Raw genomic sequence first — 27,947 nt, forward strand, 5'->3', positions numbered from 1 at the left:
TAGTAAAGAATTTGGAATTTGGCTGAGACAGTTTTACTAAAAGAATAAGAATTGTTTAAGGTATGATTATTGAAAGAAAATCAATTCCAGGAGCAGACAGGTGGTATCATGGCAAGTTTGAGATCCAGGCAGGCATTCTGTATAAGAAAGAACAAAAGACTTCCAGAACTTCTCGGAGACAGGCAGAAATTCTATGCCTGTTTTTTGTGGAAAGGATCCAATTGACCCCTGAACGCTCTTAACAGTTTGTGGTAAGAATACATCTGGAAAAGATACGAAGCAAGCAGTAGTGGTTTGGACTGATACTAGGTGAAGAACAGTCTGAAAATGGTATATCGCTGATGAGTATGTTGCTAGGTTGGATACACAATTGGAAGCGCAGATATGTGCCAAATCATGGCAAAATATTGGAGATTCACTCCGCACAACATTAACAAAAATGAATGTTAGAACAGGTCTAAAGAATCTGATTCAGATCTTTTATAATCACTTTGTGTTCTGCTGTCATGAGCATTTGGAGATGAGCAGCTCAAGGTCATACTGAGAGAAGCCCAGGGAAATCAGCAGAAATTTAGTGCTGATATTTTGTTGGTTCACCTAATTGACTCTGTTTGACCCTTAGTTGTTGAGCAGTTAGGAAAGAAATGAAGCAAAATAACCATTTAAATTGTAAATCAATGTTTCTGTATTGTTTTGAGATTACTTTAAACCCTGTAGTCAATGGTCTACAGCTTACTTCAGCCACTGTAGGCAGCAAAGGACTAGTGACAGATGCACCTTTACCAGCAACGTTCTAATGTATCAGACAGGAAGATAATATTTAAAATTATTGCAGAATATTATGAAATGCACAGGCTAAGCGTTTCATTATCCAAGATTAAGAGAATCTTCATGTGAATTAATTTGGAAGATTAATTAAATTTAGGCCTTTTCTCTAAAAATCTTTCAATTATCTGAATAAAACCCAGTGAAAGTTTTACTACTGATCAGTTTGGGGAATAATTTAAAATATAACCTGTGGAAAAGTATACCAATGCTATGAAAAGCAAAAGCAGCAACTACGATACCCTCGACTATTGAAGGAATAGACAATTACATAAGAATTGTGCTGTGCCATAAAAACTGTAGGCTTAGTTTGCGTAACTGCTTATTGAAACGTGATTGAGAAATAGGTATTCCACAGCAAATATGTGTAAGCGTTTTTGGCTGATAGAATTAAAAAACCCCAGAAAAATAGTAAGTCATAACTATAAAAAGTTTTGACGGAATCCTTCTTGAAGAGCTTTAAGAGTACCCTTTTTGAGATGTTGAGACCAGATTAACAAGATGCTTTGCACTAAATGTTGACCTCTCGCTCCACCTCTGCTTATTTCCTGCAGCTACGTATGGGTCCATACAGTCACACCGCTGAAATGAGATGTTAAGCTCAGTATTAAGAACAAAAATTTACACACCCTCCCCTTCCACCCTCCTAAAGGGGGAATCAATAGGGTTTTGGTTTGACTTTTTAGGGCCGGAATGATTTTAATGTGGTCCTTCAAGCAGCTGCAGCAATACAGCTGAGGAGATGCTGCACTGCAGCAGCAGTTTGGAGTGAACATCCAAGGACTGGCTTTTTCTAAATTACTTTTGCTGTCAACACCAGTGTAAGGTATAATTATACATTTGCTCTCAGTCCAGGCAGTAGTTTGTAACCCTGTGCATCAGCTGTGATTATCAGAGCAATTCTGACTTATGTCCAGACTCTGATGTGCACCTTCTACCGAGTCAATCACCCTAGATACTGAAACAAACCTTTTCTTTAAAGTAAAACATGTTAGAAATATTAAAACAAATAACTGAATTACTGTTTACGTTTCATATATTTCAACGTATTCAATGTAGAGAACATGTTGTAGGACATATTCCTTATGGAGTTACAGAAAGCTTTTTTACTCCATTAGCATGCTGGAATTCCATGACAATAAGTCCCAGCCCCACCCCTTCTTTCCTCCTACAGGATAAAAGAACCCTATTTTTAATTGTTTAAGGTATTTTGATTGAATGACTCCTGGCCATCACAAAATAAAGTTTACAGTGTTGGAGATACACTACCTACTGGAGAAAAAGTAGAGATTTTTCATGAAGTTCTTATGTAGGAATCTGCTATGTCCTACCTCCTTTTTAGATCTTCCCAAATTTCTTGCAAGTCAGCAAATAAAACAGGTTAGTATTCTAGCCCTAATATACAATTAGTCTATGCCATAAAGTATTCATTAAATAATGAATTTCTGCATTTGTAACATCACCACTCACTAGAGAGAGTGGGAAATTCTGTCAAGGTAGTGTGCATTGACAAATAATTTGAAATTGTAAAATTAATGTAGTAGTTTTTTAGTTTGTTTTCTTTTCTGTGTTGTTTAGAGTTTTTGTGTGGGTGCTTGGTTTGGGGTTTTTTTTTTTGCTGGTCTCAGTGGCACGTAATCAAATAATCAAGAATTGTCATAAGTAGGTTAACACTTGTGAATCATCTGGGAAATACTTTACTTTAAAAGCTTTTTATGCAATTTTGGCTATTGGACTGATTGTCACAGTGTTATTTTTGTCTAAGAACCTCTGATAGTGTACAGATCACAAGAGTTATGCTAATGAAGTAAAGCTTTCTCTGAATATAACATTGCAGCGTACAGACTACTTAAGGGCAGATGAAAGGCATACAGCAGGTGTAGCACCATTTCCCCAGAAGACTGCAGTTGTATACATCCTGCAGTCAAGCAGTTTGCTGGTAGAACAAAAATTAATAACAATAAACACATTTGAGCATCCCCAAACCTTTCACCAACTGAGAAAGCAGCTTGATGATAGACAACTGGTTCATGAAGTACTTTAACTAAGCCCTGGCCCAGGTGTACTCTCTTCAGATAGCTTTAGAGCACTGTGCCGTCACAGACCTGCCAGCTGCCTGAAGGCTTCTCCAGCAAGAGAAAGCTTTGAGTGCTCTAGAGCTGTTGATACCTTTTTCCACACACACACACACACACCCCCCTTTACGTTCTCAGCTAGCCAGACTGGCATGTATTGACTCTAGGATGGTGGGAATATGAAGATAAATACAAACATCTTTATGCACCCCCCTCGATGCAGCACAGTAGCGGGTAGTCTGTCTCTACCTGACAAGCTCAATGAGAGAGAAAAGGATCACGCAAGAAACCAAACCTATTGTGGTGTGTTGTAGAGCTATTTGGATTTCTGACTCAGTTCCTGAAGATGATTTGGTTTAGGCACTCTTAGTAGTATTTGTTTTCTTAATTTTAAGAAACAAATTGATGGCATATAAGTATAGGTCACAGGTTCTTATAGAAAACACATCTTGCTTTTGGGCAAATGTTTGCATAAAAAACAGATAATATTAGCCTGTGGAAATATTTTTGAACATTTGCATTTCAGTCAAAGTAATTTGAGCAATACAAAGGAAAATAAAGCGAGATGGTTTACTAACAGACATATAGGTCTTTTCTCCCATTTTGGAAGTAGGTATTTAGGGTTTGGTTTGGGGTTTTTTTTGGTCAGTAGCTTGTCGTTAAAATTTGGTCCTTTCCGTTTGCATCTCTGAGGTCCAATCCAGCTGTTGCCATGATCCAAGCATACTGATGTGAACAAATTAGCTGATAGATAAGTTATAGTAAAAGTATGTTGCAGCACGTTATGTTTCTTGGGTAGCTACAGATGGCATTAAATGGTAAGTTATGCTTTGTTTTTATATTCAATCAGAAGAAACAGAAAATCGTGTGTATTGAATTTCCTATGTGTATGACAAATTGATTACACCTGAAAATATTTGTGAGACATGTAACATGAAATGAGTACCAACTTTAATCTTTAATTTTCCTTTTCTCTTGCTGTTGCCTGGACACAAGCTTTCTTTAAAGGCCGTCAACCTTCTAAAGCTGTTTCTTTCATGGGTAAATAAGTAATTTTGTCAGAGAGATCAGACTAGCAATTTAAGTTCAGATAAAGTGCCTAGATTTACACATTCTCTCTTCATTTTTCATGTTTTAACCTCATATCCCCTGTGAAAGGCTATATTCCAAGCAGCAGTGTACTCCGGAGACCAACACTCATTTTTTAAATTCTGTGTTAGTATTAATAATTTAAGGTGGTATGGGTTAGAGGCAGGTTATGCAGGCCTTCTGTCTGAACTGTAGAAAGGCTTTTGCTATTTATCTGTCTGAAGAAGAATATGAGGAAACCTACATGTTATCTGTGTTTGAGTAATTAATTTTTATTTTTCTCCAGGAAGGGCAGTTGGTTCTTTCCAAGTCTTGCAGGAACTCAAGTCAGACTTTAAAGCCTTTCTTGTAGAAAGCCAATCAAAATATGGTGTTAAAGTCTCCTCTTTGTTTGTTACTGTTTCCTAGCATGCAAATGACTGCCGGGGCATACAGTAAATGTCACTAAGGTATTACTTCAGGACATGGTTGAGTAACTTTGCATAATGAGACCTACTTCTGATTGTCTAATTAGTTATGCATAGCTGTAGCAATGCAAAATTATGCCTCAAATAGAAATCTATTGTCATGGGTTACTTGATTACACAAGTATGACTTCCGCCTGCATTATGGTTCCTCTCTTTATAATGACCAATGCCATGGGCTTCTATTGAATATTAAAAAAAACTTTTTGATGCAATTGCATCAGCTGTACATTTTAGTTAATTTTTCAGTATGCCAGTCATCATATTTGAAAAAGGAATCCTACCATGCATGAAATTTCCCAGTACAAAGAAAAAACATGTATATTCTCTTTCTTCCTTTCAATGTTTTTACTGAGAAGGCCACTATAATTTCAACAGAAAACTTGAGAAAAGCTTGCTAGTCATCCTTTTGTTCTCATCAGGCAGAAGTCTTCATATTCAGTTTGCCTTGACACCATCTTGTTAATGTCTGACTTTGTTTTATGTCTTGGTAGGTCAAAAATTCCCACAAAAGTAGCAACTATCACACCTCTGAGGAGTGGGATGTGATTGCTAATGTAGAGGGAGTAGGAACTCTTTCTGACTCATACTCCATCCTTAGGAAAGCTGCATCATAGAGGCAAGATCATTTCATTTCTGGCCTGACATTTATTAGCTTCTGTGAGATAAGATAGTCAAGAAAAGTATGAAAGGTACTGTCTTCTCTTAATTCTGTTCTGCTCTTGTCAGGCTCCTAAACCAGAGAGTCCTGCCATGTTCTCAGGTCACAGGAGAGTACTTGCCTTTTATCAAGACTTCTTGCCAAGGCCAAGAGAGATCAAGAATGCCTTTCTACTAAGTGTAAGAAAAACAAGGGAACTTCCAGGCATGCTAATGTAAAAGTGCCAAGACTTAAAACGTGTAACTGACCTACTAGAAAATTTTATGAAGAGGTTTAAAATTCTATACAGGCCCAGCCTTTCTTTTTGGTCTGCCAGGACTGTGGAGTTGTCAAGGACTGTAAGTGGAGAAGATGGTGAAGGATCAAGTTGACTGCTCTTTTTGAGAATTAAAAAACTTTTTTTTTTTTTTATTTAGTCCCCCGTATTCTCCATGGGTATAATATCAATTTATCATTTTTCATATCCAGATGGTAAGTAAATAAACAGTTTCACCATTGGGCTTGCTATCCAAAATATTCCTAGAGGAATATAAATGAATGCATCATTTACAGTGGCCAGATGGCAATTCAGAAGGCAATTCCATGTTCTAGTCATTATACAGCTTCTTCTATATTACATAAACCTATTCTGGCTTATTTTGGTTCCCCATCAGAAGACTAGAAGTGTGAATGTGAGGATTTACTCATCGTTTTGGAGTACTTGAACCAGTGTTCACGTATGGCGTTTCTAGAACAAGCAGTATTGATGTTTCAGTAAATATTTGTCTGAGAAACTGGGAAACTTCATCTAATGACAGGAGAACTGTTTAGTGGCCGATAAATTTGCATCAGAACACATTTCAACAATTTAAATAAATGGAAAATGTATCCTTTTCCTTCATATTTATTTATCTTCATATTGATTACCTGTAAAACTGATAATCTGTTCAAGTATTGCATTTACCTAAAATCACCATGGTTCCCATTTTTATCAAATTTCTATTGTTAACAATTATTATAGATATTTCATAGGAAATATATCAAAAGATCTGCACATCTATCATGCACTCTATTAACTTGGGAAGTTTCCGGGTCTTGATCCTACAGGTGAATATTTATGCTGCCTATTTTTTCAGTGAAAAGGAGCTTTTATGGATAATTGTTTTTAGAAGCTCTAGGAATATATTCTTTCTCAACTGTCTGTAATGATGATGTTAGATTGTTGTGACACATGAAATAGAAGATTTAATTAGAGAATTGTTATCAACTGGCTAATTTCATTTAAGTATTTCAATCTGAACATAAAAAGATGTATTAAGAGTCAGCTAAGAGGCTGCTGTTCTTGGCCTTTCTCATCTGAGACTTCTTAAGAGAACAATTGCTTCTTTTGACCTGAAAATATTCAGCGACTATGAGAATGGCTAGTAATGCTTTTTTTTATGTTTTATGCAATAAAAACATGTTAGAACCTTTGTAAAAATGAAATAGGGGGTTACAAGGTACTTGGAGCTCAAAGCCATGATAAATAGGAAGAGTGTGGGATTTTTAAAGTAACCATTTAATGACAAATTTGACTGAATGTCTGGAAAACTACCCAAAAAATCTGAAGCACTTTAACTTAAATCAAAGGCCATTTACTCTGATTTGCTTGTTTTCTGGGGACCAAGAAGATGGTCCTGAGGTAAGTACTTGAGAAAATCATATGCATATCTCAAAGGAAAAATGATAGACACAGCTGTCTAATCACTTCCTACTTTGATTGTGGTCTACTTTCATGTGTATCAGAAGCAGTCTATATACAATAGATGAGATTCAATCCTTTCTTGTAGCCAAGTTAATAAAAGTGCATGTATAATATACAAAGGTTTAAACTGAAAAAGGATGTCATTTTTAAAGAAGTTTAAAAGAGAAAAAAATTAAAAATAAATTATATATAATTATTCTATGTGTATCTTTCAAAATGTCAGGCTCCTTACAAAAGTGCCAAAGGACACAAGTAGAATTTTTTAAGGTTTTGTTTTAAATACAGATTTGAAATCAATTTAATAACTTTTAAATTCTGTGCTTCTCTTTTTATAATGTACCTTCTTACCTTTTCTGACTGTACTCCGTTTCTACCCACATAATTTCTAATTGTCTAAACCACAAGGCACATTCAAAGACGAGCCATTTGTGTAAAGCAAAGTAAATATTTCAGATAATGACTACCTTTTTTTCTTCTCCGAACTACTTTCAAAAGCTGCACTTTAAAACTGTAGTAAAATTTATTTCTAGCCCAACAGCAGATTTAAGACTTAATGTATTACTTTCTTAAAATGTAGTAGTTAGCATTATTTTTTGTTCTATGAGATCTGTGGAGTTACAGTAATCAGATAAAATTCTATCCCTGATGAAATCAATTGAAAAACTAAACTTTATTGACTTAATTAGGGCCTGGGTTATATCCATTAAGGAGGAAGGAAAAGGAAAGCTTCTTGCCTGATTTAAAATACACAGAAAATACTAACCAGAACAGTTCTATACAATTTTAAATGTTTCTGAAATTATTTCCTCCTTCTCTAATTATGCACAGAATATTTAGCTTAGGCAGCTAAATATTGGTGTGGTTCAGTCATGCACAATGTTTGTATTGTAAGAGAAGCCACAAAGTTGTCTCTATATTTAAATTGTTTAACACTCATTATAAAGAGTTAATGCAACCCTAAGTTCTGGATTTTAATAACTACATTTCATATTTGGTGGGGGACAGCGTGAAAGAAGTTTGTGAGTAGTAAAGTACTGAAAGAAATATCAGCATTTGCCTCATTTCATTTTGCATTCATAAGGAAAATTATATACGTCTTCCAAAGTCAATGGCTATTCTAGAAAACTTTTCCTATGTCACCACAGATGCTGCTGTTGAAATGCCATAGGAGCTGCAATCGCAGCTGAAGGGAAGCATTCTCTATGAATTGGTTGTGTCGTAAACTTGAAATGCATTTCTGACTTTAGAGTGCTAGTTTATGCAACAAGAAAACCACTTTATAATCTTTGGGGAAAGGAGAATGGGCGTTGATATATAATTGATATACTTTTATGATGATTGGTAATCCGTGTTATAGCTTGTCATGATCTGAGTGGTCAATGCAAATTGGTGCTGATAGAATCTTAACAACAATCACTCACATATTGTCTGTCCCCGTATTGACATAGAGCGAACCCTGTTTTTATATTTTCGTAGAAAATCTCTGAAGATAAATTAATGTCAGAAAACCAATAACTCAATCTCTATATAATTAAGTATATACAATACTTAATCTTTTATTTTTATAGTGAACTTATCCTATCCAGCATTGATATTGATGCAACTGGAGACTGGGAGTGTCTAGTCAACAATTCCTATGGAAATAGCACTAAACAAGTAGAGATCGTGGTACTTGAAACAGCTGCGCCCTACTGCCCTGCAGAAAGAGTTATTAACAACAAGGGAGATTTCAGGTATGATTTTCTGATTTTATATTCATATATATTCATACAGATACAGACCATATTCATGCTTACATGATACTTCAGAGTCGGTTACGAAGATGTCACTTATTTTTCTTGTCATTTTTATGTAATATAGGAGGAAGGAGGAGCCCTGTGTGATTTTTATGGGAAATGGCAGCTAGTGCTTCAAGAGCAGTAGTGGTTTGTGAAAGTCTGAGAATCTTTCTTCTAATTTCTTAGTGTGAGATTATGGAAAAATTCAAAAGATGTAGGCTCTTTACAGCTAAATTAGCGAGGGTTCAAAATTGTTCTTGGTCTTTTCTAAATTACAGAATATGATAACACTGCTATAAAGCATTAGAAGATTAAATCCTCAGTACTTTTCTAACCTGTTTCAGTTCTGCTGGTTTTGTTCAGCTGAGATTAGAGGTAACAAATAACATAAAAAAGTTAGTAAAATATTTCACTGAAGAGAATCAAAACAGCAAGTAAAACTACTCAGTAAAACAAGCAGATTGTTTGAGGTGATCTTAAGGACAGACACAGTTCCACGAATATATCACATGATTAGAAGACACATCCAACCTGCTGTCTGAATCTTAGAGTCTGCACAGTTTTGTTGACTAAATGTAATTTTTGTTTCATCGTTGCTTTCCACTACACGTGTTGGTGGGGCTTTTTAATTTTAATACCCATAAACTGAAAAAACAGTTAAGGATTCTGTAGAATTTGGTATTGTTTTCAGTTAGCTCTAAAATACTTCAATGATATGCATAAAGCTCTTAAAATATAATTACCTGCTTGACAATAACACTGATGTATGATGGCTTTCCCATTGAGAAATCAAGAAGGTAATTTGTTACCAAGTGAATTATAATAAGAATTCAGCTTGAATAGTTAATGAAAGGAAAAGTAGACGAGCGAGGAAGCTTCTCTTGAACACCAGAACTTTCTGCAAATATTTCTGACCTGAAAGCCTCTCTTCATTTTTAAGTTGCCCTTAAAACTTTTTAAAAGTCCTTTTACTACTGTTTCTTGTGTTTGAATAAAAATAAAGGAATGACTTAGAAAGGAATGAAGAAACCAACTCACATAATCTGTTTTCTCTTTACTGCGAAGCTATTTTATTATGTGTTAACCTCAGTTCCAGTAGGTATAACACATTTGCTGAATGTCTATTTATATATGGATACATAATCCCTATATATGGATTAAAATCCATTAGAGATCTTTGATAATCTCAGCTATAGATTTTTTTTGTCATCACAAAAACTGTCATTGTGTTTTCTCATAGTGAATGTCCTTAAATGTATTTTAATTTGATCTTTAAAAATAAAATAAAATATATATATATATATACATATATATATATATATATACTTCTGATCAGGTAACACATACTGAATCTTTTAGGTGACAACTTTATGAAGTTCATGTTCTTGCCATAAAATGGCATTGTTTTCTTCATAAATAAATATATATAAATTCTGCAGACTGCACAAACTAACACCAGGGGCATTTTTGTCATTTTATATAAATCACAAGAACAGGAGTGCCCATTTCACTCCCTATTGATCATCCTTCTAGAAATACATACAAATTTATTTTTAAAATGTATATCAAAAGGATGCTGAGTCCATAGGTTCTTTTGGCATTTGAGGGAATGAATTTAAAATTATAGAGAATTTATCAGCCTCAAACTCAGCATTAGCTCTTGAAATTGTTCCAAAGGTTTGTCCTCAGAGATGCAGGTATCACACCAGGTATTTTTCTTAGAAAGTTTTTGAAGTTTTGGTAAAATAGCAAGTATGGAAGTAGAAAGAGCTGAACCACAAAAGCGAAGTTAGAAAGAACAGTTCTTTTATTGAGGGGGGTGGCGGGGGAAAGAAAAAAGCATCAGCTGGTTAGGGAAGTGTCGTTCTTTCAGTTGACCAGCCTAGGTGGTATTTATAATTGCACAACTGCAGTAAGAATTAGGCACGGTGAGGCAGAATGAACTTTCCTTATGTCCTAAGAGTTTTTCCCTATGATGGCCATATTTTGGCCAAAGAAGAGTACACTATTGTACATACTTCAATTTTTGTGAAGCTCCTTTCATGTTTCATTTTGCATCAACTGCTTTTACATCACAAAATGAATTATTCCAATGAGAGTTAGCTATGACATATAAAAATATTTTTCTTCTTACCTTTTCTTTGTTTAAAATGAGGAAAACTTACATAGCCCAAAATCCTTCAGTATATGGTGTGACAATGTCCAAATGGGTCTGCATTGTATAACTAAGAGGGGATAATACATGTGTTTGAGCAAAGGCTGACTGTCAAGGTGTGGCTTCGCTGGCAGGCAGAATATTTTTATGACTGGTTGCATTCAGTCATTACATCAGTGCAATTAAAGTAAGAACCACATTGTTTCCAGACATGCTGACTTTCTGATGATATGCTTCTGCTTTTGTTTGATTTCTCCCAATTACCTGATCCTGCTATGTGCATACTAGCCTGGAAATGACAATGGAGTTGGTACCAAAAGAAAGAGAACCCAGTTGTGCCATTCTAGAGAATGCAGCAGATATACAGAAAGGGAGTGTTGTATAATAGACCCATGAGCTAAATAGAACAATTCTGTCTGCTCTTGATTTATAGTTTGTTTTCAAAGGCTGTCTTGGAATCACAGTACATAAATCATGTATATCTAAATAGTTAATTTTTGAGGGCTAGCTCCTTCCTCCTCCATGAGACGTAATCTCTGCTGAAATTTTGTTTATTGGTTTCTGACACATTCAGGTATTTTTGCTTTTTGGCATGTTGTGGCAGAGAAGGCTTTGGACTGTTGAGTCAAAATGCAAAGTAAAGACTGTCATGTACATTTTGAGCATTTACCTTTTACAGCACTTAGTAATAGATTTGGGTTTTTTTGCTTTATGGATTTACTGCTCTGCTTTGTGCAATCTGTAAAGATGAATGTAGGGAAAATGCTATCCATACATTTTTCCTTAAAACCAAACACCTTCCTGGAATTAATGCAGAAGTAATGTGTGACCAGCCAGACTCGAACCTGTATAATTTTGACATTTTTCCAAGGAAACAAAGTAATTCATTATAGAGGTAAAATTTAAAATAGCCTTTTTTCTCATATACTCTGCATATTGTTGCTATATTGTAAGTTGTCTTTAAAAAAGAAGCTTCATGTTGTAATTTTTTATTACACTGTTGTTCACAGATGGCCCAAAACTTTGGCTGGGATAACTGCTTACCACCCCTGTCTCCAGTATTCATTTAACTCCATTGCCTTTCACAATGGCGCAGAAGAGTCTAAGGCATGGCGTAAATGTAATCGAACTGGACGCTGGGATGAAGAAAACTATTCTGAATGTCCTTATTCACAAGAAGTAACTCAAGTTCTTCATGCTTTTAGTCAGGTATGAAATCTAGGGCTTCTTTTTTCTAGTACTGATTTTATTGAACAGCTCATAAGAAAAGGTCTGTTCAACCACAAGTTTGAGATAGCTTGACTTTTAACAAAGTGTTTTACCTGAAAGACAATGTGTTTGGTAATTGAAGTTGTACTAGGAACAAGTGCACAGCATTTATTTTAGTTTTTTTTTTCTCTGGGTCCCTGGAGTCTAGATGGCCATTAGTAATGTTGGCAGGGTCATCAGTGCTTCACTTCAATTCTTCCTTTGTCTTCCCCTCATCCATTTTTGCTAGAAAGATGTTAATTTCACTTGAAGTCCCGTATCAGACTTTTGTCAGCTGAAGTGCCTTTCCTTATTGCCATTGTCCATAATATATTTAAAAGAGCTGCAGAAATGAAGCCTACTTTGGAATGCCTTTTTGATGCCTTCCAAAAAAGCATTACTTAAATGGTTTCTTATGGATAAGTAAAAGGGAGAATGAGATAAAAAAGTAAATGGATAGAAATTAATGATAAAAAATGAGCATAACAGGGAACAGATGGCACAGACCTGTAACTGCCATACTAACTTTTGCCACTTTCAGTTTCCTTGATCATTTCTTCCCAATTAGTAGTGCTAGATAACATCATAGGAAGTTTATTTTCAGATGCGTTCATAGTTATATAAGAATAATTACTATATCAACAGAGCCATTGGAATTATAGGATAATAAAATAATTCTGTTTGGAAGGAAGGTCTCTAGAATCCAGTCTGTTTTCCTGCTCAAAGCGAGGTAAGCAATGAGATTAAGCCAGTTTTCTCAGAGCTTTAGCCACCCACGTCTTCAAACGCTCTGAGGACGGAGGCTGCACAACCTCTGGGGGTAACCTGTTCAAATTCCTGACTAACCTCATGGCAGAAAAGATTTTTTTCATAATCAGTCTGAACTTCTCTTCTTTCAACTTACTACCATTGTCCCCTATTCTCCCCTATGCACCACTGTATATATGAACCCCCACTGATACTGTTGTTGTCATGATGATCTAAAGATATAGGCAAGGCAAGGTTAGTAGCTTGGTATCATATTTTATGAGGCCAGTTAGTTACAGTCTAGAAAAAGTAGACAAAAATCTTCAAAATTTGTTGGCCTGTTGTGGTTGCGTCTTCAGATAAGAGCAATGAATTCTAACACCTAATGCTGAAGATACATTCAAATGCCCTTGAAATGTATGTCCATGCTACTACTGATGCATATAACTCCACATGAAATTATTGCAAGCATTATACAAATGGATGTGATCTCTAGTTTTTAAAAGAGAATGAAGCTACCTGGTTTATTACACCTAACAATTCTGATGTATTTTCAGATGCACATAAATTTGACAACCGTGCTTGAATTTTCCCGCCAGCTGACAGCCTACACAAGAGGTGCTTCCCACTTTGTGGATAAAATGGATGTAATATATTTGGCTTATATAATGGAAAAGTTAATTGTCTTCGTGGATGAAGTTGAAGATGTAAGATATCTTCTCTATGCTGAAAAAAAGTGTCACTTAGAAGTGAAGTCTTCACATATGTCCCTGTTCTTAATGTATGCAGGCACTCACTGAAGAGTAGCTTCTAAAATTGATTGCTGGTATTCTGATTGCAAATGTTCTGCATATACTGTGATATGTTTCTTTATGCCAAAAAGGACAACTAATCCATCTTACCTGACTGACAAAGGCGTTGCTGATGAGGAATAGAAATTGGTTTTCAATAAGCCACTTTAATTTTATTTTTCATTTTAATTTCTACCATGTCTAACATATTAGAATGAACTCAAGGCGCATCTCCATCTGGACACTGGAGTTAGACATGCTGCTTTTGTTTCCTCCATTTTATCAGGAGGTTTTCCCTGCGTTTTGAAAGCACGTATCACTTCATGTAAAGTGAAGATAATGTGTCTTTAAGTACAACTTCCTACAGAAACCTTTAGCATAACATATGGTATTTTTACAGGGAAATCTAATCGGTGAGTTATGCAAACCCTATGGGAAAAATAGGTTTTTATAGAGAACAGCAATGTTCATCGTAGTTTTTACTCTTAATTTTCAGAGCAACTGCTTGCATAAAGATTTCATAACCTGTAATATTTGTACACATGATAGCTATAGTTAAAACATTTGTTTTCTTTTGGTTTGGCAATATTCATTCCATTCTGGCTCTGGGGATTGTAACAGTTAACATTTTAGTGCCAATTTGAGAAAGCCTCCAACTTCAATGTCATCGTTATACGCCAAACTTAAAGTGTATTATTAAATGTTCTCCAAGAGTCATGTTTCAAAGCTACAACTGTATTTCAGCTCAAAATTCTGATAAGATCTACTGCTTCCTGACAAAACAAAAATTTACCATCCAAAATAAACAGTTGGATTTTTCCATAAAGCCTCTTTGTTTTTCTAGTAGCTGATGCATTATCCATTAAAACTGAACACCATCTCTAATCTTTTAATTGACTTCTTCCACCTTTCAAATGTGTTTCAGTTTCTGGTTTTCAGTATTGAAGCATCTCCAACTCCACCACTTATCTCTATATCTCTTACTTCATAATCCCTTATTGTTTTCATAATTTAGAACATTTCTGCTAATTTGTCTCTGTGTCCTTCTATTTTGAACTTTGGACTTTTCTCTCTCAGGATCACTAAGTAGGTTCCTCATTCATTGAGCTCTTTAGTAACACCCATTTCCAAACGCTCACTCCTAAGGTACAAAAATACATGCGAAATTAAAGTGTCAGTAGTTCCGTACATGAAGCTGCGCTTGTGTAATTATAAATAGGGTTGAACTTCATTTCATACAAGGCAACATATGAACAAAGGTATATTAGTTTGGAATTGACTAGCAGCTGAAACTACATTTATATAAAACCATTAGAAATTAATGAAAATACATACATAGAGGTTTTCTGTGACTTATCAAAGCACTTTAAGAAGCATTCTAACTAAACTAGTACAGTTTCTGTACATCTTCTCTGGGGTGTGCCTCTCCCAGTCAGCACAGGATTATTAATTTTTATACAAGTTAGTGGTACTTTGTCTCATCTGGTGGTTTAGCTCTCAAACAAGAGAGCTTCCAACAGCTGCACTGGGGACATATTTGTAATATACTACAACTTTTTGTCAGGAAGATGTACACGTATTAGCCTGATTTTTTGTATTTTAAATGCCATGCCTTTACTCTTCATTAATGCATTTAATTATAATATAAATTACTTCCTCTCCTTATTTTTCTCCTTTTGTGTATTTATAGACTATTGTTCTGCTCTCAGTTAGTTATTGCTTAGCTGATTAGTGTATGCTTTAATCTTTTCTCATAAATCACTCCAGTCTTTTAATATGTTTTATTATTATTCATTGTATCAATAACTCTGTCTGTCACATTGTCAAAAGCCATCTAGAAATTATGTTCTCAAAAACAGACTGAATTTTTCAGGAACCATCACATAAAATTTCACATATAATCTCATTATTTCTGTGTCCCTTGCAATGCATGTGAAATTTCTGTATTTTTATTGAAAATGCAGAACTAACTTCATAACCTCAGTCATTCCTTAAACCTTTTTCACTATTGCTGAATTTCTTTTTTCCTTCCTACTGAATTATCTGTGTATTTGCCTTATTTTTCTGTTTCTATTAGTTTGACTTTTTAGCCTGTTGAACTTTTCTTTAGCTATATTTCTCTCAGTCATTTTTTTTCTTCCGTGTACCCTTTTATTCAGGTTTACTTGCGACAACCTTGTATATCTTTGGCATATTTTGCCTTCAAAAATAATGGTAATGTTAATTTTTCAATCTCAAATTCAGTTTTAGAATTTCAAAAAATAAATATTGTCATTTCAATTTGAAATAATCACCAAAAAATATTCACAGTGGTGTTTCTCCTTTCTAAATGTAATATACTAATAAAAATTTGAAACACGTAGTCATACTTACCACAATCTGCAAAATGTCATCTGGCAAAACAAAGATGTATCACTTTGGGTTAGCCAAAAAATTGAATTAAAACACCCCAAAACTATAAGCCTACACATTTCTGTATAGTCAATGAGATGATGCATGTTGTTGTCAGCACCTGAGTTATATCTCAAATTTACCTCACTATATTTGTAACAAAAATGTCTTTCAAATATATTTCCCGTCTTCCCTCCCCCGCAAAGGTCTTTCATTAAACATGAAGCAGTTCTTTAGAGGGGCATGGTCAATTTTAATTCATTTAAGAAAGAGTGTGATAATTCTGGGTTTCCATTTATCACACAATGAGAGATTCAATTTTTGTGGTCTATCTAAAAGATAAGCTTTAAAATTGGGACTAAAGAAGCTTTTTCTTGAAGTCAGTGCACTTTTCTTTTCTTGGTCTTTATTTTTCTGTCCATTTAACTTTCTTAGTAGAATCAAAATTGTCTTTGAATGATGGTTACTAAGAGAAATAAGGTGCCTGCTTTCAATTGTACTCTTGTGTACTCTTTCCCAATTTTTGCGAGATTTGCAGATAATACCATTTTTGGGGTTTTGTTTTTTTTCTCTTCCAGATTGGGGATGCTCTTATTGAAATTGCCAGCAATATAATGTTGGTCGATGACCATGTGTTGTGGCTGGCTCAAAAGGAAGACAAAGCCTGCACCAGGATTGTACGATGTGTGGAACACATTGCAAGTCAAATACTGAACAATAATATTCAAGTTATATCAAAGGTATTTCATAAAATTACAAAGCTTTTTGTTTGAATGTATTTTAAAAATGTCATTTTTCTTCACAATTTTTATACCCAACTAGTATACAGACAAGCGAGATTGTGTAAGCCAGATACACAGCATAGCCGATTTACATAGATTCTGTGGTGGTTTTTTTCTTCTCCTGGATTCTATTTGGAAGACCAAAATATTGTTTGAGTATCACTGATGGTATTAAAAAGTGTTTTTTCTTGACTTCAATTTATTATATTTATTCTTACAATAGGCTGTTTGCAACACTATCTTTCTAGTGTTCATACTATCCACTCAGTTTCTATTGTTTTCACTATTGTATATGGGTTTATTGCAGCAGGTCTAAGTTGAGGGAGTGAAATTTTTAATAAGAGAAAAGATAATATGCTCCCTTGCTGCCCCAAGATCTTTTGCCTTTCAGAGAGGATTCTACACAGAATCCTCTACAAGAGAGGATACTTGCTTAAAGCAGTAAGAAAATGATCAAAAAGAAGTGTATCTTGTCATAAAGATTACTAATTGGTGGTTAGTTTTAGATTTTTAGAAGCAAGCTGTGTGAAAAAATTGTTCTTATTTCTTGGCCTCCACCTACATGAATTTGTCATTTAGATACTGAGGGGTTGTCATTTGGATACTGAGAACCTGTCTTTTTGCCAGTTTCAACATCGAAATAGCAGAAATGCATCTAAATCAGAAGCTTGAAATTTATCCTTTTAGAATTTCAGATAAATATTTTAAAGCCTTATCACCCCTTGGGTTGGTTTGCTTGTTTGCTTGCTGATTTTAAACAACCTTTATTATTTTCTCAATTTTCCACTGCATTTATATGAAGACACTATTTAAAAGTGAATTCAATGCTAGTTTCAAAAAAGGAATTATAGGATGTGCCAAATAACATAATGGTCTTTGTTCCTCCACTGTATATTTTTAGAAAAGCAGTTTTTCAAACAAAGACAAAAATATATTGGACTGTCTTCTAAAGGAAGTTTTTTATTTAATTCCTGTTTACATAAAAGAACGAAATTTGCTGAAAATATTTATTTGTTTATATTAAAAAAACAGAGACAATAATGTGCCTTTTAGAAGTTTTTTGCAATTTGACAGCTAGGGGGGCTCTGTTGCTTTATACTTAGATTTCTTTTAAATGTCAAGTGCCAAAGGTAATTTTTTTTCCTGTCACTGCTCCAGGAAGCTGTTGACATTGCTGCAAACGGTAATTCTGTGTACTCAGATGTAGATCTGTGTCACTAACCTTTTTGGCATGCCTTATTTTTTTGCTTCTTATAGGTTTTTGTAGGAGAATTAGTTTACTGTTTAGTGCAATTTTTAAATAAACAAAGCTGTGGAGTTTTTCTGGTGTCATCTCACACAATACCAAACACTTCTGTTCCTTTGGGAGGCCAGCCAGCAAACTGTCTCACAGAAACTGCATCTGCTTTCTTTATTTTAAACAACAGCAAATAAAACCCGCAAAGCTTAGCTAGACGCTAGCATATAATATGGTTCCTGAAAAAAAGGAACCACTAGAAACTGTGTCAGTGGTATAACATAAGCATGTCTGTGTTCCCTATACATTGAAAAGCTACTTGGGAGCTATGACTATTACTCTACATCATTTTTGGAAGACAAAAATGATTTTCCAATTCAATGAGATTGTGAAATGACTAATTTCAAGGTCAGAAAAACACCAGGATGGATGCCTTTGTTCAGACCTTCTTAAGTCTCCCTTGCAGTCAAATGGTGTACAAAACACGCCACAGGAAAAACAGCCAGTAGCAACTTCCAAATACTAGGTAATTTCATATGTATATATTAAGTCTATTTAATGTTTCATTCAATAATCATATAATGGTAAAACAAAGAAGACGTTATTCTGCTGTATGGTATTCAATATCTTAGAGAAGTCTTATAGACAACAGGTTCTTGTCAGGATGGTGCGAGGGCCGGGGCCTCCCCAGCCAGGGCCTGTCCTGCTGCCCCCAGCCGGGGAGCGGGGCAGGCCAGGGGCAGCCCCAGCCCAGGGCGCACATCCTCAGGGGTGGTGATGAGGCCAGACGGGGAATGCAAGGCAGCAGATCAAGCTGAGATTGACCAAGGCCGTGGTGATGGTAACCAGGCTCGGTCACAGCCTGGGGGTTGCCAGGCCAGGCTGTGGTGAGGAGGCCGGTCCCAGGGCAATGGTTGGCCTGGGGCAACAGGGCTGGTGGCCAGGCTGCAGCGCAGCCACCGTGGAGTTCAGGTGAGGCCCTTGGAGGAGCCTCAGCTTGACGATGGGGCAGAGGGAAGGTGCTGGGAGCACCCTCAGAGGCCCTGAACACAGCCAGAGGGGCAGGGAGTGCCCTGGGCAACTGAGAGCTCCCCAGGTGGATCTGTATGCCTCAGCGCCCTCAAATTAATTTACCTTCGGTATTGTTCTGAGATGCGTCTTTGCTCTTGCTATTTTATTTCTGTGTATACATGTCAGATATGCAGTTTGAAAAAGAAGACTTCCAGCTGATGATAAAACATATCTCAATGGCTCTGTCAGGCGCATGCAATAGTTTTCAGACCCACCTCTGAAGAGTTTTCATTTCATTCTCCAGCCACTGAGACTGTCAGGCTATTTTAGGCTAATTGCAACATGGCTTTTTGTTTGTGCGCTGCTCTCAGCTTACCCAGGTAACAATCCCCTTTGGCCCTTCTGCTGAGTGGTGTCTTTATGTGAGGTTTAGGAAATGGACACCAAATTATCATTTTCTGTATCTGTACTTCTTAGAGACAAGATTAGCTTGTGGCTTTTCATAACACGTACCTGACTGTGGCTTGTTTCCATGGATAATTTTGCTCTGAGTTCATCTGTATCCATTTTCTAGCTCGTTTTACAATCCTACATAATGAACACTGGTTTATGTTGCATTTTACCCATCTGTTTCTATATGCTGAGAATGGCATGTTCACACTGTTTGAACGTTGTCAAGCCTTTTACAGCTATATTTGGGGAGTGGAAAACACCAAGTGTTTAAAGAATTTAATATTCAAAATTTTAAAAATAGGGCTCACAGTTATGAAATCACTTGAATCCTCATAACAACGTTATCTAGCAACATCTTATTCACCATCACCTCACAAATGTGATATAGGGAACTAGTGTTATGCCCATTCTACAGCAGGAAACATGAAGTTAGGAATAATTAAGTGGCTTTTCCCAAGATTAAAGAAAAACGGTTACCACACAGGAGTTTTAACTGAGTCATGTAGCTTGATTACCGTGATATGGGTAATAGTATTCTTCAAGCAGTAAATTTTTTAACTCCTTGAAAGGCTATCTGAAGATGGTACAAAAAATTATTGAAGTAAACCTAGTTTCAGGTTTTAGGAGTCTTCAATAAACAGCCACTGGATTTTTAATACAAAAATTATTTGATTCTTAATGATCTTTGGCATTTTTATTCAATTGTAGAAAAAAATCACCTTCACACAAGGACAGAACAGGTGGAAATTTAATCTAAAAAAAGGGATGTTTTAGGAATTCAGAAACTATTGAAAAGAATCTTCAGGCTACCCTTTAAAAGTAAAATATGTATTACTTTATATAAAAGTATAAAAAATGTACTGAAAGCTTCTGGATTTTGTCTGATTTTGACCAAAAAAAAAATTGCTTGATGAGACTTCAGTACTCTCATTTTGGATGTATGCACAATCATCAGTGACTGAAGAAGGTGCATTTGAAAACCTTTTTGTAAGTTCAAAATAGGACCAGCAAGTCACGCACTGTGTCTCATGCTAAGATTTAATTTGTTCTGGTACCATGACTTTTACAGAGTTAGGCTACCCTCTGTCCTGCCCTTATTTTTTTTATGCAAAGCATTTTCTTTAGATTAATTTATTAGTACGAATTAATGTGATTTTCTTCAGTGAAGTCATTTCTTGTCGGCACAACTCATATGATGCCCCAAATTCTGAAGGATTCACACCAATTTTACTAGGTGGATTTAAGGTACTTCTGTATTCTTACCCTACAAATACGTATGGAAGTGTGCGCCTGCAAATTTATAAATTATATGCGGTAAATACACAATGCACATATAATAATGCAATTATGATTAAGGAGTTGTCAACATACCTTCTTCTCATTGTTTTCACAGGTATCTCGTAATATTGCTCTGGAGGCCTTTATGATCAAGCCATCTAGTTTCACAGGAATGACTTGCACTGCCTTCCAGAAAATATCTGCAAATTCAGACAAGTTGGTAGTGCGTGATTCAGGAAGCTGGGAAGCAAATAACGATCCTGATCACCATTTGAATTTCAAGTGCAACACTGGCAATCTGAATGGTTCCTTGGTGAATTCTTCTACCAGGGTAAGTCAGTACAATCACAAATAAAATTTATCTGTGCTTTCAGTAGTACGTTTAAGCAGAATACTGATTTGGAAAAATGTATATTTTATGTGTTGTTAGCATTGTAAACTGGTTAGTAATTTCAACATGTAAGTGGCCTTAAACTGCTGTAGCATATTTTGTTGTGCTAACAGATATTCCATTAATGTAATCAGGCGGAATGCAGGAATGCAGGATGTGAATAGAAATGAGTATATGTCATGTTCTTTCTATCTCTGGGTCCAATTCTGCAAATTGTTCTATGCGTAAGCAATCTCTTTAAAGTAATTTGGAAATACTTGTTTTATTGAGGTGCTGTCAGGATTTTACATTGCAAAAATTATTTTTTTAGGGTAATTACCTTTACTTGCACTACGTAATATTACATACTCTATCTTCTGAACTTTATACAGAGGGAGAGTGTTATGTTGGAGTTTTTGAGTAGTAGCCGAAGAACAATAATAAATAAGCCTTTTAATAGAACGAACTGTTATTATAAAATAAATAAGTGGAACAATTAAATTTTGATCTAACAGGAAATGGAATTTTGCATTTGGCTGAGCGTGTTATTAAATTTAAGTATTGCAGAGTTGAATTTTTGTTATCCGTCAGCTGAATCTCAGTTTAATAGGCTTATTTCTTGAAATACTTACTATGAATAAATTATACCTTTCTGGCTTTCTGGACAATATTGCTAGTTTATTGAACTTTGAAAGTATTTTGATTGAAGTTATTTACTCTTTATTTTAAGAGTGTATTTTAATCTTCTGTATGGAGTATGCAGCCAGTGATATGGTAGTTTGTGCTCTCAGGATCTTCTGGTAAAAAGAAATCATCTTAATAATTGAAAAATAGGTTAATTTTTTTTTCCTGCAGTGGAGTTCATTCCTTCTGTGGACAGTGTTAACATGTCCATCTATAGGAAAGAGAAAGTTGTCTCTGAAAAGAGAAGAATTTGACATCCCTAAGGTGAAAATCAAATGTCAGAGATCTAAAAGATACAAGGTTTCTGCAAGAAGCAACCCTGGAACACTCTGCAATGTATGGGATGATATTATTGATATAAAAATATACATGGGATTACATGAATTGGAAATTTTTCTTTATCAGCTCTACCAATATATTTTGTATTTCTTCAGAAACTGAGTACCAACATTTCTAGTAAATGAATCTCTTGAAAGTTTGATGGTGAAGCACTGGTGTGTCTCTCCTGAGATAAAGAATTCTACCATAAAAGCAAATTTTGCATTTCTCCTATCAGCATGCCTGTGTCAAATATGCAGATTAAGTTAGAATATTTATTTGAAGCTCCTTTCTAAAATGTTGGCAGAATATCACAATATAAAGATCTCAGTAAAATCTTTCCTAATGTATTTTGAACCTAGCTGACTTTATACGGCATATAGAAGGGAAACTCTACTGACTACACAAAGAAAGAAGCTAGGAGAAAGAAAGTAAACTTATTAGGATGCAAAGCAATATTAAAGTATGTGATATATAGTGACAAAAGTGACTTTAGTAGTTGGATCACTAGTTATCATGTGTATATGAATTTGTAAATATTACAACAGCACAATACAGGATATAGATTCAGCTAAATGTTAGTTTCATGGCTTCGGGTTTTAACATTAAGGTGTACTCAGGTTTTAAATGTGATGTGTGAGTAAACAGACTGAATATATTCCTTAAACTTAATCCTGAAAAGCAAGGTGTTTTCACTCATTATTGCTCTCTGAAACCTCTAGGCTAAGCACTCATTTAATTCATTCTGAAATGAGTTACATTTCTTTTCTTCATTGTTAAATATAATGATCTATAGAATTGTAACTGATGACAGAAAATGGGATTCTTTATCATCAGTCAGTAGCAAAATTATTTCTATATTTGCTCAATGGATACAAACAGTAAACCTACTTAATTGTGCTATGCAAAGTTCAGGAAAATAGAGAATTTGTGATGGAGGTGGGAGTTGCTTGTTTTAGTTACCAATGTTTAGCCACTATATTTTAAGGTAATATTCATTATCATGTCTGACTTTAGAACTTTATTTTAGATGCTGAGATTATTCTTAGCACCTTCCTCTATTTAGCATAGGATAAATCATAAAGAAGAAAAAAAATCTAATGAAAAAAAAAAAGTACAAATGGTAATTACAAATTTAATTTACTTCTAATAAAAATGTGAAAAGTTGTCCTTAAAAAGCTTGTTTAAAGATAATGTTTCTATATTTTTGTGCTAAAAAGTATAGCCCTCTTCAAATTTATAGTATTTTAAGTCATGTGCTCCCTAAGCATAAACAATTGTTTATGCCATCTGTCTGTTGCTAGCCAATTGCACTAATAAATTAAAAAAGTGAATAGTCATGAAGCACTTTGTGGGTAGTTGATGGGAGTAGTCTGAAACAGATGATTGCAAACGATCTTAATAATACAATCAAAGCTTTTGTAGTTTTTACCCATAGTGATATTTCCTGGGAATGCTAGGAAATTGATACATACTCAGTCGGTGGTTGTCTGTACATAATTTAACCTTATCTGGTTATTATGGGATAGATAGTCCCCAAAGGGGAAAAAATATTAAAAAATTAAATAAATAAGTAAAAAAAACAGTTTAAAAAGATTAAACTTTGAAAATCAACCAGTTTAAAAGGCACTGAAAGAGCTCCACCATTCAGAGATAGATAACCAGTTTAGGAGATAACTCTTAAAATATTCCTGTATCCACTTACGGTTCAAATGTGCGGTAGGTCTTTTATAGACTAACTTGCAGTATTTCCAAATACCCTAAAGCAAAATATTATTGCAGTTTGATACACAAATTTTTATCTTTAATTCTGACTCTGTAGCCAGTAACCAGTCTGAAAGGCTGAAAATAATAATTTATCACTATTGCAGATCAAAAGTTTTTTCTCATAGGATTTAGACCCAGATGCCTTCCCTTAGATCCCATTTCTCTTGTTAGTAGGGAGCTTTTCCTGCATGACTGGACTCTACTGGGTGAAAAGAACGTCTCAGATGCATCTTCCTAGTTTTTGATACAGTGGCTTGTATTTTGACATAGTGGTTGTTTTAATCTCTGTTTAATTAGGCTTAAGGGCATCTTCCCAGCATGAGGCTCCAGACTGAGATCCTGTCACAGGAATGCTCCCAAGATACAATTCTGTCCCATGACCCAGCTGTGGTCTAAGGATATCACAATAATGACACTCCAGCATGGCTGCTGTAATGTTTGAACTTGGAAAGTGTGAAAATAGCTTATGACATTTTAGTGCCATTCAGTATGAATCCAGTGTTTGGGTTTCATTTAATATCAGACCTGAAGCACACTTTGAACCTAATCTCTGTTCCAGCCTGATCCTGTAAACTATCTCCAGTGTGCAAAGATAATCAGTTATACAGTTGACCCTTCCTCTAACTCACTAAAATTACTTCAACATAAAATGAATTTTTAAACCTCCTGTAATATAATAGTCAAATATGTAGTTTATAAGTGACTGTAGATTGAGTATTCATGCTTGGATTTTAAGGAAAGTATTTTATCAACATAATTTACAGTTTCAGCTTCATTGAAAACACTTGTCAAATAAAAACTCTTTTCCTCTCTCTAATTATTCTTCTGATACATGACTGAATTAGCAAGTTAAGCTTCAAAATTTCAATTATGTATATTTTCACATGTAATCCTTGACTTCTGAAATTTGAATTCCTCATAATATTCTCCATGCATTCCATTTAACTTTTCAATTCTATTTACTTCTCATATGCTCTGAGCCAGACTGACCTTTTGATTTGTCAGGTTGTATTACAGGTGATGTCTGTGTGATAAAATGTTAAAAGTTAAATTGGTACTATGATTGGTACTAGACATGCTAACCATGAAAAAGAATTCTAAAGTGCTTTGCAAAATCCTACAATTACTTGCTTATACCACTTTGAGACATTATACAATTTTAGAAAAAAAACTGCAAAACATACAATCTGTTAGTAAGAAAAGTTTTTTTTCTTGTATTCTGTACATTGATTTTATAGTAACCACTTTCAGTCTGTTTCTTCTTTCTCCATTGGTAGGTTGTTGGTACTTCTACAAAGGGATTTCTTATGTGATGTAGGGATTTTAAAGTTTATTATATTTTACCGGCTCCATCCCTTTATATTTATTCTACATGTTTTTTTATCTTTAAAATATAGTTTTAAATTTTATCCATTAGTGGTTTTTATTGTGATTTAGAATCTATCCAGACGTACAGCATCTTCTTATTCAATATTCTGAATAATCACATTCATTATATTTTTCATATTTAAAAAGAAATTCTTTATATTCTTCTTCATCTTAGGCATAATATTTAGGTTGTATAGGAAAGTAGCTGTGGGTATCTCTCATTAGAGCCATTGAGTCCTTGTCTTAAAATAAAATTTAAAATAGGTAAAAGCATTTAGTACTAAGGAAAGATCTGGGAAGAATTTCCACTTATTTTGAATTACAGCAATATGATATTTAAACTAGTATCTTCTGTGCAGGCATTAATTTGCTTGCAGGTGTGTTTAGATTGTACACTGAGTACTAGCTATTGAAAAAGCTGAAATGTCTGTTGTTCAGTTGATTAGGTGGGTTTAATTTCAAAAACCAAAACCAGACAAGACAAACTGCCCCTCTCTTTCTTCACACAGAATGCCCAAATCACACATTTCTGTATATTTATACCTCTTACTTCTATTCCTTCTCAAACCATGTCTTTATATATTTATGCCTACTATGACATCTTCAATATTTGTAGTTTGGTATTCTATGTTCAATATACCTTCTTTTCTCTGCACATGCTTCTGTGGTCTTTTATAATGTGGATGGCTATCCTGCTCTTCCAGATCTTTCTAAACATTGAGAAAATGAAACAGTGACAAAATACTATTCATGCGTGCGCGACAAATGTCAGTTATGTTAGGTATACAGAAGGGTTACTACAATTCTTATATTTGTTTAACATATGTTTTAATATATAAAAATTAATATACATTATGTTTTTTGAAAGTAGGAAAAATCTATTGTATCACTTTTTTCTAAATGCTTAGAACAAACTTTAAAATGTGTAATTACAAGCTCATGTCTCTTCTTTTTTTTATCATGCCCTTTACCACTTCTCTTTTAGCAGATAAAAACCTCACTCTGCAAATATCATGGTTTAACCCCAGCTGGCAACTAGGACCATGCAGCCACTTGCTCTTTCCCCCTCCCTGCCAAAATAGGGTAGGGAGAAAAGGAGGGGAAAGAAGAAAAACTCCTGAGTTGAGATAAAGACAGTTTAACAGAACAGTACCAGAAAAAGAAAATAACCATAATATTAAAAATAATAACAATAATGATGACACAAGTCACTCTCACTGCCCAGTGAATTGGCACCACCTGGAGCAGTGATCGTGAGAGCCCAACCCCTAGCTAACCCAATTTATATACTGAGCATGGCATATATGGTATGGAATATTCTATTGGCCATTCCCTTGTTCTGTCTATATGTTTTCTCAGCTTATATGGGAAGCTGTGAAGAGTCCTTGAAAAGCATGAACATCACCTAGCAACAACTAAAATAATATGTATTGTTGACATGCTTTCATAATCACTAGAAAGAAAGTTAACTCTTTCCCAGCCGAAACAAGGACAGCAAATAACGTGAGCCACCTGGAAGTGTTTTCTGAATTTCACCTTTTATGTTTATGATATTGATGTTTTGTATTGTATTTTTACTGTTTATGGTATTGATGTTTCAGAGACATGTATTATGTTTAAAACTTGAAGTTATTTAACTGGTTCTCCTTTAATGCTGTGTACAGTTTGGACTTCTAACTAACTTGTACATATATGAAGAAGTGAAAAGAAATCTAAATAGCTTGAAAAGAATAAATACAAGGAGAAAAGGACTGTGAAAATTACCAACTTGTATTTGATATAAAATTCTGTTATTTGAATTCACATTTGCTGTCTTGTGAAACAAGCTTCTGTTCCTGGACAGACATGATTCATACTGATTTTATGTAAGCTGTCAATATATATCTGGGAGATGTGCTGTCACTCTCTCTTCCGCAATGCTTGGGTAAAAGACTTTTCTTCTGATTTTTTGCACCATTGGTCTTGTTACAGAAAAGTTCTCTTTGGGATTTCTCAAAGGGCATTGTAAGATTAGTTTCCTTGTTATAAACTATCAGACTCCTTCATGTGCATTCTGCTGTTAAATAATAGTTTGTACATGAATTAAGATAAATCTCATAAGAAAAACATATTGAAGCTGTAACAGTTAATAACACAGTACATTAGTTGTTAGAACGTATTTTAAGTCAACTTAATGGTACAAAGGTAATAACGAACAAGTAGCATACTGAATACTAGTGAAATTCCCAGTTCTGCATTGACATTTGAGGAATTATACCCCAATTCTAATTTCCTTACTATACTAATAATCAACTTTTTACATTTTTTATAGAACTGTATATAAGTTGAATATTTTCGACTCCTCTTTTCTAAATTCTTCCTTCTAATGCCTATTTTATTTTTACTGAGAAAGACTGATGCTGGCTAACAGAACACACTTCAACATCCAATAAATAATTATATTTTGTTTCTTGAAACTTTTTTTACTACATGGTTGTTTAGCTAATTGATTATTACCTGGTTTTGCTGTTACAGAAGGTATTTCTAAGTTCTAAATGGATAATTTTAGTAACTGCAGAAGTATGTTTAAAAGTGGGTTTTGGTGGTTGTTTTTTTTTTTCCCCTGCATTGGTTTGATTCCTGTTGGCTTATGTTGGACCACAAATAGTTTGGTGATGACAAAGAGTTCACTGAAATAGATTGCTTTGACGATTAGCAGGTGATATGGCTGGAAATTTTTTTTCTGAATGTGG

At 34.7% G+C, this 27,947-nt stretch overlaps 1 protein-coding gene across 4 annotated transcripts in view; it reads left to right on the forward strand.

Moving 5' to 3' along the window:
* Window positions 1-27,947, forward strand: part of ADGRA1 (adhesion G protein-coupled receptor A1) — a 272,861-nt gene that overhangs the window by 128,517 nt on the left and 116,397 nt on the right. For 3 of the 4 annotated variants that reach the window (XM_063339128.1, XM_063339130.1, XM_063339131.1), the window contains 5 exons: window positions 8,406-8,570; window positions 11,781-11,979; window positions 13,323-13,472; window positions 16,526-16,687; window positions 20,824-21,039. In XM_063339128.1, the coding sequence (XP_063195198.1) occupies window positions 8,406-8,570; window positions 11,781-11,979; window positions 13,323-13,472; window positions 16,526-16,687; window positions 20,824-21,039 (892 nt within the window). The remainder of the gene's footprint in view (window positions 1-8,405; window positions 8,571-11,780; window positions 11,980-13,322; window positions 13,473-16,525; window positions 16,688-20,823; window positions 21,040-27,947) is intronic. The other variant, XM_063339129.1, reaches the window with a different exon arrangement.

This window comes from Chroicocephalus ridibundus, chromosome 6 (assembly GCF_963924245.1).
Source record: "Chroicocephalus ridibundus chromosome 6, bChrRid1.1, whole genome shotgun sequence".
NCBI classification, from domain to species: Eukaryota; Metazoa; Chordata; class Aves; order Charadriiformes; family Laridae; genus Chroicocephalus; species Chroicocephalus ridibundus.